This window comes from Salvelinus sp. IW2-2015, linkage group LG11, assembly GCF_002910315.2.
Source record: "Salvelinus sp. IW2-2015 linkage group LG11, ASM291031v2, whole genome shotgun sequence".
In the NCBI taxonomy this organism is placed as follows: domain Eukaryota; kingdom Metazoa; phylum Chordata; class Actinopteri; order Salmoniformes; family Salmonidae; genus Salvelinus; species Salvelinus sp. IW2-2015.
Window position 1 is genome coordinate 29,615,614 of NC_036851.1, and position 17,343 is coordinate 29,632,956.

A 17,343-nucleotide genomic window follows, 5' to 3' on the forward strand; every position below is an offset into this window, starting at 1 on the left:
TATGACACTTACAGACTGTGCACACTCATTCTCATGCATCACCCAGCTGTATATTCAATGACAACAGTGTCTCATCCTTACATCAGCTATGTCTGCTGCTGTTGTGAAACAGATACACCATTGATGTGACTTCAGTCGACCTCTTTTTACATTTGTGAGTTTGACACCACCATAATCACCACATCATCAACTGAAATAAAAGTGACTATGCAAGCTTTGTCTAAATATGACAGACTAGGTACATTTCAGCTTATTTGATAGAAATATCCGTTTTAAAATGTTGACCTGAATAACATGTAAGTAAGTGTAATTTATTGAGGTAGGCAACCCATGACGTAGCCAAGTAAATACACACCTTTGTTTGCTGAAATCCATACTTTTTTAATAAAACGTCAATCAAATATAACCACTGACTGTTTCCTCGTTGCTGTTGCTCTAAGATGGCAACTCGAATGTGAATGTGCCAACTGAATATCAATGAGGAAACAGTCGGTGCTTGTTTTTGATTAACGTTTTATTAAAAAGTATGATTTTAGTAAACAAAGAAAAAGGCACGCAACAACAGGACAAATTTAGGTACATGGTAAGAGTTTAAGAATTTACATTTTTGAAGTATCGACTGCATAGTGAGTCAAAGGTACATTTCTTTCAAATAGTCTGCGCTCAACTTTATGGAGGCCACCCATGAAGACACGATATCAGTGGAATATCATTATTTGGGATATTATCAAACCTAATCTGATTTAAATTCAGACACATGGGTGGGTTTGTTTTGTTTAGGCATGGATGTATCTGGAAATGGATCTACGGCTCCATTAAATTCCTAGCCCTGAGTATCAGCTTTATAGCACCGTTGACAATTAAAGGCAATGTTCCCGCGGTCGCGGTGACTACATTCACGGTAAACGCTGCATGTGTCGGTGCAATCGTGAAATTACCTTGACATTTTAACACGGATCTCCCGCGATACGGAATGAATCCACTCCCTAGTCATTGGTCCTACGTGAACTCGTGCAAATAGGAAGATGGATGAGGTCATATGACGTCAGGGTACACCCTGCAACGCCGTCATCGGATGACAAAATAAATAGCACTATATCTGATCAAGCCTGTAGTCTTAAATTATTCACATATATTCACTGCTGCGCACCAACGTGCATGTACATCTTTATATAAATTGCGCTATGATTTGGACGATACTTTTGCTTGTCCAGGGCATTCTTCTCTTATTCGTACTTGTTTCGAAACGCTCCAGGTGAGTACCCTTTTCTAAAAATGAATGTTCTATTAGGCTAATGTCAATGCTTGCACTGCATACATTGAATAAGGCATGCATGCGTTCTGTATTATATTGTGGGCATTTCGAACTTGTTTTCACCTGTGCACATATTTGTTTAGCACACTAGCCTACTTATCTAATAGGTGTATTGTCTACATAGCATAAACTAACCCAGCATAAAGTTGTATTTACCATAAACCTAAAGTAATCCAAATACATCTTAATAATATCATAGTTGTATTGAGCAGTAGATGAGTTACATGAGTTGTCGCCTGTCAATCCTTTTTGAGAGGGAAGGTTGAAATAATCCCGAGATTAACCAAAAACCAAGTGCTATTAAGGACTATTTTCACTGGCCAGTCTTAAATGTCAACTTGTGTGTCTCAAAGATCATAAAGTCACATCTGTTTTCATCCTTGCTTACTGCTATATCGCTGGATAAATTGATGGGCTCATTCTATTATAAATGTTATTGGGAGTGATCCGGCTTTAAAACTTATTGGCTAAACTGTATCTATTTTACTCATAGCTGTGTCACACAATGTACTGATAAGAGCCAGGCATGTGAATATTGAATAGTCAATTGATTTCGGATACAGTTACTATATCAACAGACAACATCTGTGTAATCAGTAACTTTGGTATGAACAAATATATAGGTTTGAATATTAGCTGTTCAAAGTTACATGGGTTTTCTTTCTATACAGGTCAGAGAAAGAGCCACCTTTAGACAAAGGAGTTATTCCATGGTTAGGCCACGCCCTTGAGTTTGGAAGAGATGCTGCCAAATTTCTAAACCGTATGAAGGTGAAGCATGGCGATATCTTCACGGTAAGAGTGGTGATCATCATCATCTACCTAATATGTATGTACCTGAACCTGATCATCTGTTCTTGCCTAAATCCATGAATACATCTATAGTAGATGTAAATTCCTCACCATTCATGATGAGTGTGAGTGTGTTGGTGTGTTCCACTTTTTGATTTTGTGTGTGTGTGTGTGTGTGTAGGTGCGTGTGGCTGGGCGCTATGTGACAGTGCTACTGGACCCCAGCTCTTATGATGCTGTGATAGAGGACTCTGTGTCCCTAGACTTCACACGCTACGCACAGGTTCTCATGGACAGAATATTCAGCCTGCGGCTCCCCCATCACAACCCTGCTGTAGAGAAGGCCCTAACAAAACAGTACGTCCCTATCCTTATCACACACTCCTTTCTGTGTGGTCAGCCCAAAAACAGCTGTACATGCCCATTGATACGGTCAGAGAATGACAAATTAAAGTTTTGACATATAAACGATTAAGGACAGCATTGTCCAGCCAATAACTGGATACTTACACAGGTATAATATGCTACTCTCTGTGTGTGTGATGTTGCTTCCTGGCTCCACCGTAGTCTAACTCAAAAGTTTCACTCCCTGAGACCGAGAGATGCCTGGGACCAGGGATTACCACATCGACCATCACAGATATCACTACCATCACCATGGCCTGATTAGCCTCATGTTATGGTTTATAAATGCATACTGTGTCAGAGTGTGGAGCAAATGCACTCACCTCCCACCATTCTGTTGATTGGCACTGTTGTGGAACTATCTCAGTCTCTCACAGTCATATTGTCTTGCAGAATATCTAGGCCGTTGTGTAGGTTACAGTGCTTTTCTTCTGGCTTTATATAGCATAGATGTCAAGCTCTCTGTAATGGATGTTGAATCTACAGAGCAGCATTTTGTACCCTGCCACACAGGTGTACTGCACTGACATATCCTCCAGCCCCCAGTTTATAGTTCAGACTGATCAGTTACAGTATTTCCACAGGCAACACATATGTTTTATGGTGTTATTCCATAGAGGCGTGATACTACACCTGTCTTCACAGTGCCATTACTTAACTAAATAAGCATTGTCCGAGCCAAAGCGACCAATAATAAACACCTAGAATGCTAGTCTAGGACACAATTAGGTAAAAGTGAATTACAGGTTTGGCCTTGGTGACATCATATATGACGAACATTCCTTTCTCTTGACCTTAAACCTTTGCACCCTCAGGCACTTTGAGGGCGGGAGCCTATCCTGCCTGAGCAGCACCATGCACTGCCACCTCCAGTCCCTGCTGCTGCAAGCCCAGAGGCCCTGTCACAACCAGACCGACTGGAACACGGACGGGCTCTTCAGCTTCTGTTACAGTCTTCTCTTCAGGTACGAACGGAAGAGTTCCTATACCTCCTTCCCTTCTTCACTTACTCATTCACCCACGCGTCCCCAAGGGCCTACGTCAAACGCCTGGGATAAACAGTTTACTTACCAGCCCGTTCCACAAGCCACTTGTTTGTAAATACACCAGTAAGAATGTTTAGTGACGCATAAGAGGCATCTAATGAAAAGAAAGAGCAGTGCCACTCATGAAATTCCTCTTTCAGGCTGCGCTTCCTGTAGAACTCCCCCAGCTACACACTTTAAAAGGGTTTTTATTTATAGTGTTGCCAGAGATGTTTGAGATGGTCATTTAAACATTCAGCATCCTAATGGGGACCAGATGATTTAGTCATGACTTCTGTTAGCATTAGGCAACATCATTACTTAATAGGTCAGACACCGTGAAGCAGGGGTTCTCAAAGTGGGGTCTGCGGCCGTACTGCATGGGGTCCACAGGCAGATCTCAAAATATAACATGAATTAAGTTGTATTTTTTATTAATATTACTAACAACAACAGATTAATATATCCCTTTGCCAAAATAATTGTAATCTACAAGTTATAGTATGTTCTAAAGCCTGGGCAACATGGGCCTGTGAGGCTCACAGTGATATTGGTATTCACAGTACTCCACCAATTATACATTTTTCAACTGGATACTTCTTGTATTTCCCAAAAATGTTTTGTTAACATAAATGCACTGTAATGTAAGCTTTTAAAAGAAATGGCATTATGTGTAAATTGCAGAATATTACTTTTAAAACTGCTTCATTTTCTCTCCAATGCCAAGAGGTGTGCCTTTCTAATGTTCCTTCCCAGGGACCGAGACTTGGTAGAAGTCCTTGTATGCTATTATTATATCACTCGAGCTGTGTTCTAATTATGTCGGGGTCCCTGATGAATTTACTATCACAAAAGGGGTCCCTGACCCCAAAACATTTGAAAAACCCCGCTGTGAAGTAATCTAGGATGAGGAAGATTTATACTAAATAGGAAGTTTATACTAGTAATACCCCACACTGTGAACAGTTTAGGTGGGTGGGCAGGGGCCGGTGTGACACAGGAAGTGTTCCTGTTGACCTTCAGTTGGAGGACGCAACTGTGGGCAAGGTATTCCTCCATCGATCGGAAATGGTTATTAACAATCACTTAAAACTGAAATGCTTAATGGTGAAACTGCCATGCCTGTTTTAAATACAAAGAACAAAGAAGTTACTGCAAACAACGAACACAGTTTTTCCCCCTCTGACATAATTGCACGGGAGATAGAAGAGCACACTATTATGTACTGCAATTATTTCTACCATGCTACGCGACATCTCCTCAGCTGGGCAACAAAAACAATAACAACGGTGGTGGCAGAGCCATGGCGCTGTTTATTCCATCTTTAAGGCAACATCTTCAATCAATTTAATGATCACTCAATTACATGTTTTCCTAAGCTTAACTGCTACTAGCAACCAAATGTTTTTTTCAACATGCCACTCTACAACCACATACTCACCATCCCACTCTCTCTCTCTCTCAGGGCAGGGTACCTCACACTTTTTGGAGGGGAGCAGAACAACAACAGAACAGACCCCACTGACGTCTATGAGGAGTACCGGAAGTTTGACAACCTCTTGACCAAAATGGCCAGGACCACACTGAAACCAGGTGACTACATGAAACATGGTCTCTGAAAGAAACATTGTGAGCCACAAGGTTTTACATTTGTGTAAAGGTACAGTGGCAGCTGGGTGTGGGAGTTGATCAAAAAAATTGGTGTGTCCGATCTTAGGGCTTAATTCAGTTTGGATGTGGTGTTATAGTTTGATTGTTTTACCCTAATGTAAACTCAGCAAAAAAAAGATACGTCCCTTTTTCAGGACCCTGTCTTTCAAAGATAACTCGTAAAAATCCAAATAACTTCACAGATCTTCATTGTAAAGGGTTTAAACACTGTTTCCCATGCTTGTTCAATGAACCATAAACAATGAATGAACATGCACCTGTGGAACGGTCGTTAAGACACTAACAGATGGTAGGCAATTAAGGTCACAGTTATGAAAACTTAGTACTCTAAAGAGGCCTTTCTACTGACTCTGAAAAACACCAAAAGAAAGATGCCCAGGGTCCCTGCTCATCTGCGTGAACGTGCCTTAGTCATGCTGCAAGGAGGCATGAGGACTGCAGATGTGGCCAGGGCAATACATTGCAATGTCTGTGCTGTAAGATGCCTAAGACAGCGCTACAGGGAGACAGGATGGACAGCTGATCGTCCTCGCAGTGGCAGACCACGTGTAACAACACCTGCACAGGATCGGTACATCCGAACATCACACCTGCGGGACAGGTACAGGATGGCAACAACAACTGCCTGAGTTACACCAGGAACGCACAATCCCTCCATCAGTGCTCAGACTGTCCGCAATAGGCTGAGAGACGCTGGACTAAGGGCTTGTTGGCCTGTTGTAAGGCAGGTCCTCAACAGACATCACCGGCAACAACGTCGCCTATGAGCACAAACCCACCGTCGCTGGACCAGACAGGACTGGCAAAAAGTGCTCTTCACTGATGAGTCGCGGTTTCGTCTCACCAGGGGTGATGGTCGGATTTGCGTTTATCGTTGAAGGAATGAGCGTTACACCGAGGCCTGTACTCTGGAGCGGGATCAATTTTGGAGGTGGAGGGTCCATCATGGTCTGGGGCGGTGTGTCACAGTATCATCGGATTGAGCTTGTTGTCATTGTAGGCAATCTCAACACTGTGTGTTACAGGGAAGATATCCTCCTCCCTCATGTGGTACCCTTCCTGCAGGCTCATCCTGACATGACCCTCCAGCATGACAATGCCACCAACCCTACTGCTCATTCTGTGCGTGATTTCCTGAAAGACAGGAATGTCAGTGTTCTGCCATGGCCAGCGAATAGCCCGGATCTCAATACCATTGAGCACGTCTGGGACCTGTTGGATCAGAGGGTGAGGGCTAGGGCCATTCCCCCCAGAAATGTCCGGGAACTTGCAGGTGCCTTGGTTGAAGAGTGGGGTAACATCTCACAGCAATAACTGGCAAATCTGGTGCAGTCTATGAGGAGGAGATGCACTGCAGTACTTAATGCAGCTGGTGGCCACACCAGATACTGACTGTTACTTTTGATTTTGACCCCCCCCTTTGTTCAGGGACACATTATTAACATTTTGTTAGTCACATGTCAGTGGAACTTGTTCAGTTTATGTCTCAGTTGTTGAATCTTGTTATGTTCATACAAATATTTACACATGTTAAGTTTGCTGAAAATAAACGCAGTTGACAGTGAGAGGACATTTTGTTTTTTACTGAGTTTATTATAAAGACTGAATAGAGGAATAATTCAATCTGTAATATCCCCGATCACTTTATGACTCAGATTTTTATACATATCATTGAGTCGGCTGGCTGTTTGTGATTTGTCATATTTGTCATTGTATGGACTCACTGTGGTGACCTCATCAGTAAAAGGGTTTTAGTTTGTTTCTTGCTTGCCATGGTGCGGTCACTGCAGTGAATTACTTTATCTAAGCGGGTCATATGTTTGAATCTCATTTCCAACTCCAATTGGCTTAATTACTCATGGTCCCTATGTCATTTCTTCTCAGTCATACACCTGCTTCATCTACAGGCTCTATCTGATGTCACCTGACACACCTGTCTGTCCTCTCACCCTCTCACTGTCACCTGTCCTTTTCACCTCCTTATATCTGATCTTACTGTTCTCTAACTATACATACTATATTTGTTTGTACCTCCCGGGTTACTCCCACATATCTCCTGTTTCGTGTCACTGATGTCACCTCTTTCTATTGAAATGGCATATTTGTTCATCTGTCTTATCTTGCATGTCACACCTATAACTCACTCTTCGTGTTTCCCATGTTCATGTTACACACCTCTCCCACCCGTCTCTGTTTTCAGGATTATGTCACCTGTATCTCTCTATCGACACTTGACTCACTAATCGAATTAGCTCAGTCTGATCTCATCTGTTTTACCAATGTGTGTCTGTGTTTACTCTTGACTCACCTGCCTGTGTGTTCCTGTCTGTGTGTGTGTGTCAGAGGAGAAGCGGACCGCCCAGAGTGTAAGGGGGCGTCTGTGGGAGTTGTTGGCCCCGGCGGGGCTGGGAGAGGGCTCCGGGTCCAGCCCCTGGCTGAGAGACTACAGGCACCTTTTGCAGGAAGAGGGAGCTGACGAGGAAACTCAGAGGAGAGCCCTGCTGCTGCAGCTGTGGGCCACACAGGTGAGTCATAGGCACTCCCACATCTCACCTCACCTCCCTAAGAGGAGTAGTGGCCTGTCATTGTCACAAAGCAAGGGCTGCCCAGCTATTTAAAGCTGTTCTGAATAGGTCTTGTGAACGATTGGTGAAAATCCCTGTTGTTCCATTGCACCCATAGAAAAATTCCTTTCTATTCAATAGCTTTTTGGAGGTGGGCCAACAATGATACCTAGTAATACAGCAGCATGCCCTCCTGGCTAGCAGCCATCTTAAACATGAACATTTTCCAATACAAAGACACTCGCATGCCAATGTCAGATGCTAGACTCGACTGGTTAAGGATGTTACCCTTTGTGAAATTCAGCTACCCACACGGTGTGCCTCTCAAATTCTGATTATACTGTACCTGTTTGTCAACCACACCTTATGCTTTGTCCAACCACTATAGAATACTTTTGTGATTAGTGATTATTTTTGAAAGACTAGAAATAAATACTAGCACATTCAGTTCTTTAAGATGAATACTAATGCTGTATTCTCAACCACTGGAGTGTATGGAAAACTCCTAGAACTGTTAGACCTTATTTTAGTGTTATCTTGGAGGGGACAGACATCCTGTCCCTATGTTAGACTACTGCAAGTCCCTGTGGGCTCCAACTAAACATGGCCTCAGTGGGATGTTCTCAACCTCTCTTTGCTGCTAGAATTGTTGTTACAGAGCTGCTGTTGTCTGCTCCTCCTGCTCTAACAAGGACTTCCCTAATTAAACATGGTAATGAGTGTAATATGCATCTTTACCACAAGAGTGCACTAGTAACCTGTTTATGTCCTTTATATAAAAGGGTCTGACTCCAGCTAAACAGATACTTTTTGGGGAATCCCAAGATGGCAAAAGTACACACTATGATACCAAGAACATTCTGAGTACACTCTGAGTACTCAGCTCCTTCTTAGCATGGTTGGGGTTAATTCCATTTAAATTCCAGTCAGTTCAAAAGGTACACTGAAATTCCAATTGTCTTCAATGCTTTTCAATGAAGAACATTCAGAATTGGAATTTGGTTTACATTCTGAATTGACTGGAATTCAAATGAAATTACCCCAACCCTGCTGCTTAGACGTATTACTTCACCCATTGAGCACTGATAACTGCATCTACAATTTCACACAGACACATGATCTACCATCATCATGCAACTCTTGATTGTAATTTTTCAGTTCCCCTAAGAATGTAGTGAAGAACATAAGGTGTTACCACAAAAAATAATGTGTGTATTATATTGTATGTAATTCCTGGATAGTGTGTAGTGCAGCATATTACATGGCTAGTGCTGAGAGATTAACCAACATTTATTTTTCTTTTACAACTAATTGACCGACGTCGGTTCAATTTTTTGAATTCCATTTCCTTCGTTTTTTTCTGTGAGCTCGATGTACAGTTTCTGTAGGGATAAATCAGATCAAGCTTGGACTGTGCGATGGAGTTGTAGTGGTAAAAAACTACAATGACCATAATCCATTACCAGTGGTGGGCCGTCAGGGCCAGCAAGGCCTTCTCTGCTGGCCTAAACATCATCAGAATATAAAAAATATAAAAATATATTTTCCCACAAATATGTATTAAATTATTCCCCAGAGTAAGAGTTATACTCTTCATTTCATAGCTTTCCTCTTGGTTGCACTGCTTCCAGCCCCAGGTTGAGATTTGGAGGGCTGGTCTTTATGTTAGATCTTTTATCCAATCATATTCAGCCATCATGTGTTGCCAGGGGTCTAAAATCTGCCCTCAGGCCTTCAGAATCAACAGTGCGGGCGCTTGTAGCTTATAGTGAATGGAAATGAAAATTTCGTGTCAACCAATCAGCTTTAGAGTTGGCTATTGTACGCCTGCTGGCTGGCTCCAGTGTTACACAGGAGCCAGCTAGCAGGCGTAGTGCGTGCACGTCTTTTGATTGGATTACCAATATTGAGAGGCAGGTCCTATGGGCAGGTCTATGCAGATCTAGGAAACTGAATTTGATAAACGAATTAATTCGCGTWCTACTAAGCTGTTTTTTCAACCCACAATGGCGGAAGGAGGAGAAGATATCGATTTGGTCGAGGATATAATTATAACGCCATTCTCAAGACGAACTTTTCAAGAAAAGTTAGACATTGTAAGGAGAGGTCGCCCGACGCCACAAAGCCTGTCACAGGCGGGAAAGGGGTTCCAACTACGAGCGCTATCAATGGCTCACAGGCTCCGAGAAGCACTGCAAACTGTACTGCTGGGAATGCCTATTATTTGCAAGTGATCGATTTGGTGTTTGGAGCCACACTGGCTTTGCAAACTTGAGTTGTCTAACCAAGGCAGCAACGAGACACCAAAGTACGGCTGGGCACTTACAAGCAATGGTGCTTTTGAAAACTTTTGGGGACACCGGAGTGGATCTACAGCTCAACTAACAAGCGCGCAGGGCAACGGAGCTGCACAATGAAAAGGTGAAGGGAAATATTGAAAAGACTCATTGATTGTGTCATGTTTTTGGGTAAACACTGTTTACCCAAAAATGTCAATTTGTCARTTTCAAGGTGABGCAACGCCTGGTTATACTGCGTTTCTGTCTAAATGTATAGTGTCTAGAGCCATGGCATCATAATGATGGTAATAAGAGGTGGATTAATTCGGGTGGGACTGTGTAGTACCTCACTGAAGGCCCAGGCCCCAGGCCCACGGCACGCCACTGTCCATTACGCACCTGCTTAAACTTGTCCGGTCTGTGCAGAGCAAGACACAAGAGACTGAGAACGTTCTATCTAGAGGGATAGAAAGCGTACTAAGTGATTGATAGTTGGCATTCAGCAGTCCTAAAAGTATGCCTAATTTCCTTTTGAAGAATTACTAAAATAGTGATTTTGTCAGACCGCGTTGGCAGCCGCTCTATATGAGAGGATGACGTGGAATGAAATAATCAAATAAAACAAATATTTTGTTAAAGTAATGTGAATAAATGATAGTTAATTAGTGATAAGCAATAATGGGCAGTCACCACCATCATGGGACTTTTATTAATTATTTAATTCTGTGTTACAGCTTTAAACCCACAAAATGCATAGTGCATGTAATGTCCCCCCCAAAAATAGAAAAAAACATGATTATTTTTTTTCATGATCGAACCAAAACCGAACCGACCTCAAAAATCACTCAGCACTATACATGGCGAACATTGTTTAGTCTGGAGTCGATGTAAATTCAGTGGTCTTTCCACTCATGTACAAACACAGACAGATGGCCAGGACAGCCCAGTGTGCACCGAACACTCCATATTGAGTCTCTTTGGTGTCTAATGGCTTTGCTTTTATAGTAACCATTACAGCACTTACTCTCTGACAGTAGCCATAACATGGTTGTCTATCATAGACACAGGAAAGGAACCAGTCTAATTCATTAGGCCTTGTGATTTAACTATATTAACAAGTGATGGTTTCCCCTATGAGAGAAAATAGTAAGAGCTGGCATGTGGTGTGTAATGTTCTCTTCTCCAGTTACATAATTGCTACCTGCACAGTCTCACTGTGAGAACCATCTGAAAGGGAACTCGCTGTGTCATTGCCTTCATGTCAACCTTCATTTGTTGCCAGGGTAACGTTGGACCTGCTGCATTCTGGCTGTTAGGTTTCCTGTTGACAAACCCTGAGGCCATGAGGGCGGTGAGAAGAGAGTTCAGCAGCATCTCCGAGCAGGACTCGGCACAGTGTCCCCTACTGGACAGGCTGCAGCACACACCTGTGTTTGGTGAGTGTTTCTTGTTTACTGGGTATATGCACAAAGACAAGGAGCTTCATCCCTATGGGCAAATGTACCCTAATGAACAGAGTAGAGAGAAAAGAGGGTGGGGGGAGAGGTGAGAGGGCAGTTGAAGAGAAACACACACATATATATACACACACACACACACACACACACACACGCACTGTTCCCAGGCGAGTGGCCACACATACAGTAGTCTTTGCCTGAGACCCTAATGAGCTCAATGACTAAAAGACCAGGGCAGATCCACCTGCTCAGGCCCTGAAGGTTGCTCTCAATGATCTAATGGCTCCCATGTCACCATCAACAGGTGCTCTAACCTCTGGTGCAAATAATGAGCACATAAGGAAAGTGCCACCTACCTGAAGATAGAAACCTGCCTTTAGCCATTTTTAAAGTTTAAAAATGTATTTAACCTTTATTTAACTAGGCAAGTCTATTCATAACTATTCTTAAGGGACTCCTCAAATACGAATGACCTTAGCGAATCTATTACGAGGACATAAGATCTGTATGCTTAATGAGTCTGTGTACATTAGTGTTCATCGTCTTCTTTTCTTTGTCTACTCTATCTCAGACAGTGCCTTAGAGGAGACTCTGAGGCTCAGTGCTGCCCCGTTCATCACCAGAGAGGTAGTGCAGGAAAAGACCCTGCAAATGGCCAATGGGCAGGAGTACCAGCTCAGGAGGGGGGACAGAGTGTGTCTGTTCCCCTTCATTAGCCCTCAGATGGACCCTGAGATCCACCAGGAACCACAGGTATGGATGTTAGTTGCCTCTCACACATGAACAAATAATAGCTCCCTAATAATGGACAATAAAGTATAGTTTCAAATCCATCTGTGTAACACAGGTTAAAGATAAGGTACAGTAATAAGTATTGACGTTTGTTTACGTAAGGAGGAAGCACACCTACACAGTTTCTAAAGTGCCCCTGGATTACCCAAGATACAGAGAGAGGGGTTGAACCTAGAACATTGTAAGGCGCTTGAACACAAACAGAAATAGGAGTGGGAAGGGAGTTAGCTTGTTACACAGCTGAATCATTGCTTTGTCCTTCACCCTACAGTACCAGCCAGTTAGTGGAATACACACGGAAATTGTAGTAAATGATTGGGTAGTAACACTACCTCTCTATTATTGCTATCTGATATGATATGGCTGTGTGCAGCAGGAAGCGTGGGGGAACAGTCATGTGTGATCATCATTTGTCAGTATGAGCTGGGTTCACTGCTTTACCTTCCTGCGTTTCCTGTCATAGAGATTCAAGTATGAACGCTTCCTTAACAAGGACGGATCTGTGAAGAAGGACTTCTTTAAAGGAGGGAGACGGCTCAAGTACTACACCATGCCATGGGGCGCAGGCACCAATGGCTGTGTGGGCAAACGCTTTGCCATCAGCTCCATCAGACAGTGAGTATCTCTGAGTGTTCCTTGTGGGTCTTAGGGGGAGGGCAGAGGAGGTCAGAGGGAGTCAGAGGTCCCCACTTCACCAGAATCAAGGACAGACTTAATTCTGGGATTGATTAGCTCACCTCACAGCAAATTTCATTATAGAAAGAGGGAAGGCTTAGCAGCTGTCTTTTACTGCACAGGCTTCTCCAGGTGTCTATGCAAGATTGGGTTACAATGACATGAATTTCACTGCTATGCAAATAGAACATGCCAAAATAAAATACAAATATATTCTGCAAAAACTGGTGTGTGCAATGGTCAATGTTACAGTTTAGGCACATTTATAATGTATTATGCCAACAACTCACATGTTGTGTCTTTATCTGTGTGTTCAGGTTTGTGTACCTGGTCCTGTCTCATCTGGAACTGGAGCTGTGTGACTCAGAGGCTCAGATGCCAGAGGTGAACACCAGTCGCTTTGGGTTTGGAATGTTGCAGCCTGAAGGAGACCTGGCCATCAGATATAAACCTAGACATTCACATTGAAGACGTGAAGTCTGGTTTGTGAAGTTTAGGCTAATTTTTAAAAAAAAATGACATATGTCAATATAATGTATTGTATCTATTTTTGTATCAGCACAAATGTACAGTGTAATGTGTTATTTATCTTTAATTATAATGTATATATTTAACTTTAAAATAGTCACTTCATAACAATAATAAAAACAATTGTTCTAGACTATTTTGTTTGTAAAATAAGTTGTATCAATGATGAACCTCGCTCCATAAAACCAGCTTCAAGTGTTTAAAGTGCATTATGTATAAACTATTGCACCACCTTAATTAGAAATATTTGTAAAAACATTTTCACAACAAAACACCAATTTGGAGCATATCCCAGTGATGAAAGTGTCCTAAATCCTCCCCAGTCCCATGATGGTTGTGTCCATTGCATCAGGGAACTAACTCACTGTTCCCCGGGCACCGAAGACGTGGATGTCGATTAAGGCAGCCCCTGCCCTCCCCTGCACTGATTCAGATGCAGAAGATACATTTCAGTTGAAGGCATTCAGTTGTACAACTGACTAGGTATCCCCCTTTCCCTTTATATATTTGGTGGAGTAATTGGGCGGCTGGCGCTCTTTAAACAGATCAAACCACACATTTGTCACACTAACCATGTTTCCATAGGCAGAGAGTAAAATCGTACATATTAATACAATTCTAATAATCAGTAAAACATTTTAAAATGCAGACGGATAATTTGTTCGTTCGACATGGTGGGATCTTTTTGTGTCAAATTAATTATTCGATAAATGGCGGTGGTAACGCCTTTATGCTTCAAATATTGATATAACTACCATATCGAAGTAAACTTGGAGTCGCACGATGATAGGGTGTGTAGTCCTCCCACTACGACTCGGGAAACCATACAGTTTATTAGGCTACGGATTGAATAACTTGAACTTCACAAGGTGATGGAAGTGCATGGTGATATTGATGCTGCTTTTCAATAAATATCTAGGGTCTTATTCTAGTGACATGATAATAGATGCTTGACTGCCATTTGACAAATACAAATATTCTTGCTCTTAGACTATCCATAATAATCTCATGCAGACTAGCCTACCTGCGCTGTATCTGCCCGCTGTTGGCTAGAGCGCACGTGCCAAAACCATATTAGGCACACATTTACTATTTAGCGCAACAGTCTTTGTGACCGAACGATCCGTAAAGATGAAAATACGATGGAAACGCATTTAACTTTAGGTTTTTATTCGGTACATGAAAACTTAAGCGAAGAAGTACATTTTGTGTGCTCTACATCACCACGCAGTGATTTTTATCCACAAGTGCATTTGGTGGAAGTACACCACTGGTAGGGGAAATGTGCATATTTTCTTTATGCAGTTTTTTAAATATTCCCATGAAAATTGGCCGCCAATTTTTTGTAAATAATCTCGCTCTTTTGTTCATAAGGGAGTGAACGTTATTTATAATAAGGGTTACATGGAGAAAATCAGACCTCTGAAATGAAAATGGCTTGTCATCCCTTCAGCAAAATACACAGTGTTCAAACATTAAGAACACCTTCCTACTGTAATATTGAGTTGCAACGAAACTGTCCCTGTTTGCAAATAATTACATCTAAGACGTCATTAGGAATCCAAGCATGGTACTTTCAAACACTAGGCCTACCTTTCCACCCCAGGCAGAGTAGGCCTACATTTCCACCCCAGGCAAAGTAGGCCTACCGACGCAGAATGTAAGCTTTAACTGCTGTTTAAATGGCTTAACCCAACGAGAGGTCACACGTGTTTCCCTAAAATCTGTCTGGGTTTAACATCTTCTATTGTACAGAAAGTGAATATCTTAATTCATAGATAGTGACAGAGTTAGATTACTTCCCAAGCAAAGTAAATTTTTTGTCTAGCCTCTGATATCCCCATATCAGAGTCACGTCTTTCCCGGGTATTTTACAGTTTGTTTCTAGCATAAAGCATCTCGGACCAAAGCGCTTTATGTAATCGGATCCGTTTTATCTTATTCAAAATCACAAACTAACAAGGGGTACGCCTGTGCTTTTTGCCATTTTCTTTAATTAAAGGTAGGCCTATAGCGTACCCTCTCATACCCCCTCAATTCGAGTCTTGGTTTTAACTTAAAAGCCCTTCGCTGACACGGAGGTAGGCTGGTGGGTGGAGGAATTGACCGAGAAATCTATGGATAGAGCAGCCTCCTAATTTCGTCTATCAAACAGGTAGGTCTGCCTATTATTTATTAAATAGGAAGAAATAGGCTACAACACAAACCCCTCTTGTTGTTAGTAAGGTCTAATTCAAATGAAGACGATTAAATAAATTATGCGTACTGGAATTTGCCTACTTTCAGCACCATGAGCTGTCCATTTCTGGTTCATTGTGCCGCGACTGCTGCTTCAAGTTTCAGCACCACAATATAAATGACTCGAATCTGGCTTATTGTGAGGTCAATAACTCTGATAAATACATCATGGCCAAGAAACATTGTTTTTAATCAAATCAATTATAGTAGTAGAAAGCTATCAAAGTTGACCTCTGGTCTTCCTCATCTCCACACTCTCCTTCTAAAACTGAACATAACATAGCCTATAGGCTGGTCTGTGCGCAAGTTAGCGCGTTTTTAGGACAGCCTAATAAACAAAACATTTTCTGAAAAAGCCTTTGACTCTCCTGAACTGCCACCGTAGCCCTACACAGCACAGCCATTGGTTAGACAGGACACACTTTTTTTACCATCAGCAAGAGCAGAGCAGGCTGGGTCACAGGGTTGGAATAGCATTGCTGTGTGTAATGCAGCCTGGTTTTATGTACACTATCCCAGCAGTTATCTTATAAATTTGCTCTGTACTTCGCCTATATGCAGTTCGTAGACTATAGGCTATGGATCATTTGATTGAGACCACACTAAATAGCTTATAGGCCCACTTGATATTGCGCGCACAGAAGATAATCAGGAATGAGGGGCAGCATCAGGCACACATCGATATATAGCCCAGTGTCGACCCGTCATTAAAGGCAGGTGGGTCAGAGCCCCACCGTTTTTGAGCCCCACCTGTTTAGTAAAAAAAAAAAATACATATGCAGTACCAGTCAAAAGTTTGGACACACCTACTCATTCAAGGGTTTTTCTTTATTTTTACCATTTTCTACATTGTAGAATAATAGTTAGGACATCAACACTATGAAATAACACATATGGATTCATGTAAAAACCAAAAAAGTATTAAACAAATCTAAATATGTATTTATATTTGAGATTCTTCAATGTAGCAACCCTTTGCCTTGACAGCTTGGACAATCTTGGCATTCTCTCAACCAGCTTCATTAGGTAGTCACCTGGAATGCATTTCAATTAACAGATGTGCCTTGTTAAACGTACATTTGTGGAATTTCTTTCCTTTTAGAAATGTGTTTGAGCCTATCAGTTGTGTTGTGACAAGGTAGGGTGGTATACAGAAGATAGCCTTATTTGGTAAAAGACCAAGTTCATATTATGGCAAGAACAGCTCAAATAAGCAAAGAGAAACGACAGTCCATCATTACTTTAAGACATGAAGGTTAGTCAATCCGGAAAATGTCAAGAACTTCAAAAGTTTCTTCAAGTGCAGTTGCAAAAACCATCAAGCACTATGATGAAACTGGCTCTCATGAGGATCGCCACAGGAAAGGAAGACCCAGGGTTACCTCTGCTGCAGAGTATAAGTTCATTAGAGTTACCAGCCTCAGAAATTGCAGCCCAAATAAATGCTTCACAGAATTAAAGTAAGAGACACATCTCAACATCAACTGTTCAGAGGAGACCTCATGAATCAGGCCTTCATGGTAGAATTTCTGGAAATAAACCACTACTAAAGGACACCAATAAGATGAAGAGACTTGCTTGGGCCAAGAAACAAACGCAATG

General features: G+C 42.0%; 1 protein-coding gene across 1 annotated transcript; it reads left to right on the forward strand.

The window, feature by feature from the left end:
* Positions 1–1,091: 1,091 nt before the first annotated feature.
* LOC111970136 (prostacyclin synthase-like) lies at positions 1,092–13,639 on the forward strand. Its single transcript, XM_023996661.2, has 10 exons — positions 1,092–1,255; positions 1,987–2,110; positions 2,289–2,464; positions 3,328–3,477; positions 5,003–5,130; positions 7,552–7,733; positions 11,334–11,487; positions 12,080–12,261; positions 12,764–12,915; positions 13,293–13,639. The coding sequence occupies exons 1-10, from the start codon at positions 1,185–1,187 to the stop codon at positions 13,441–13,443; spliced, it is 1,470 nt and encodes a 489-aa protein (XP_023852429.1). The 5' UTR covers positions 1,092–1,184; the 3' UTR covers positions 13,444–13,639.
* Positions 13,640–17,343: the final 3,704 nt, after the last annotated feature.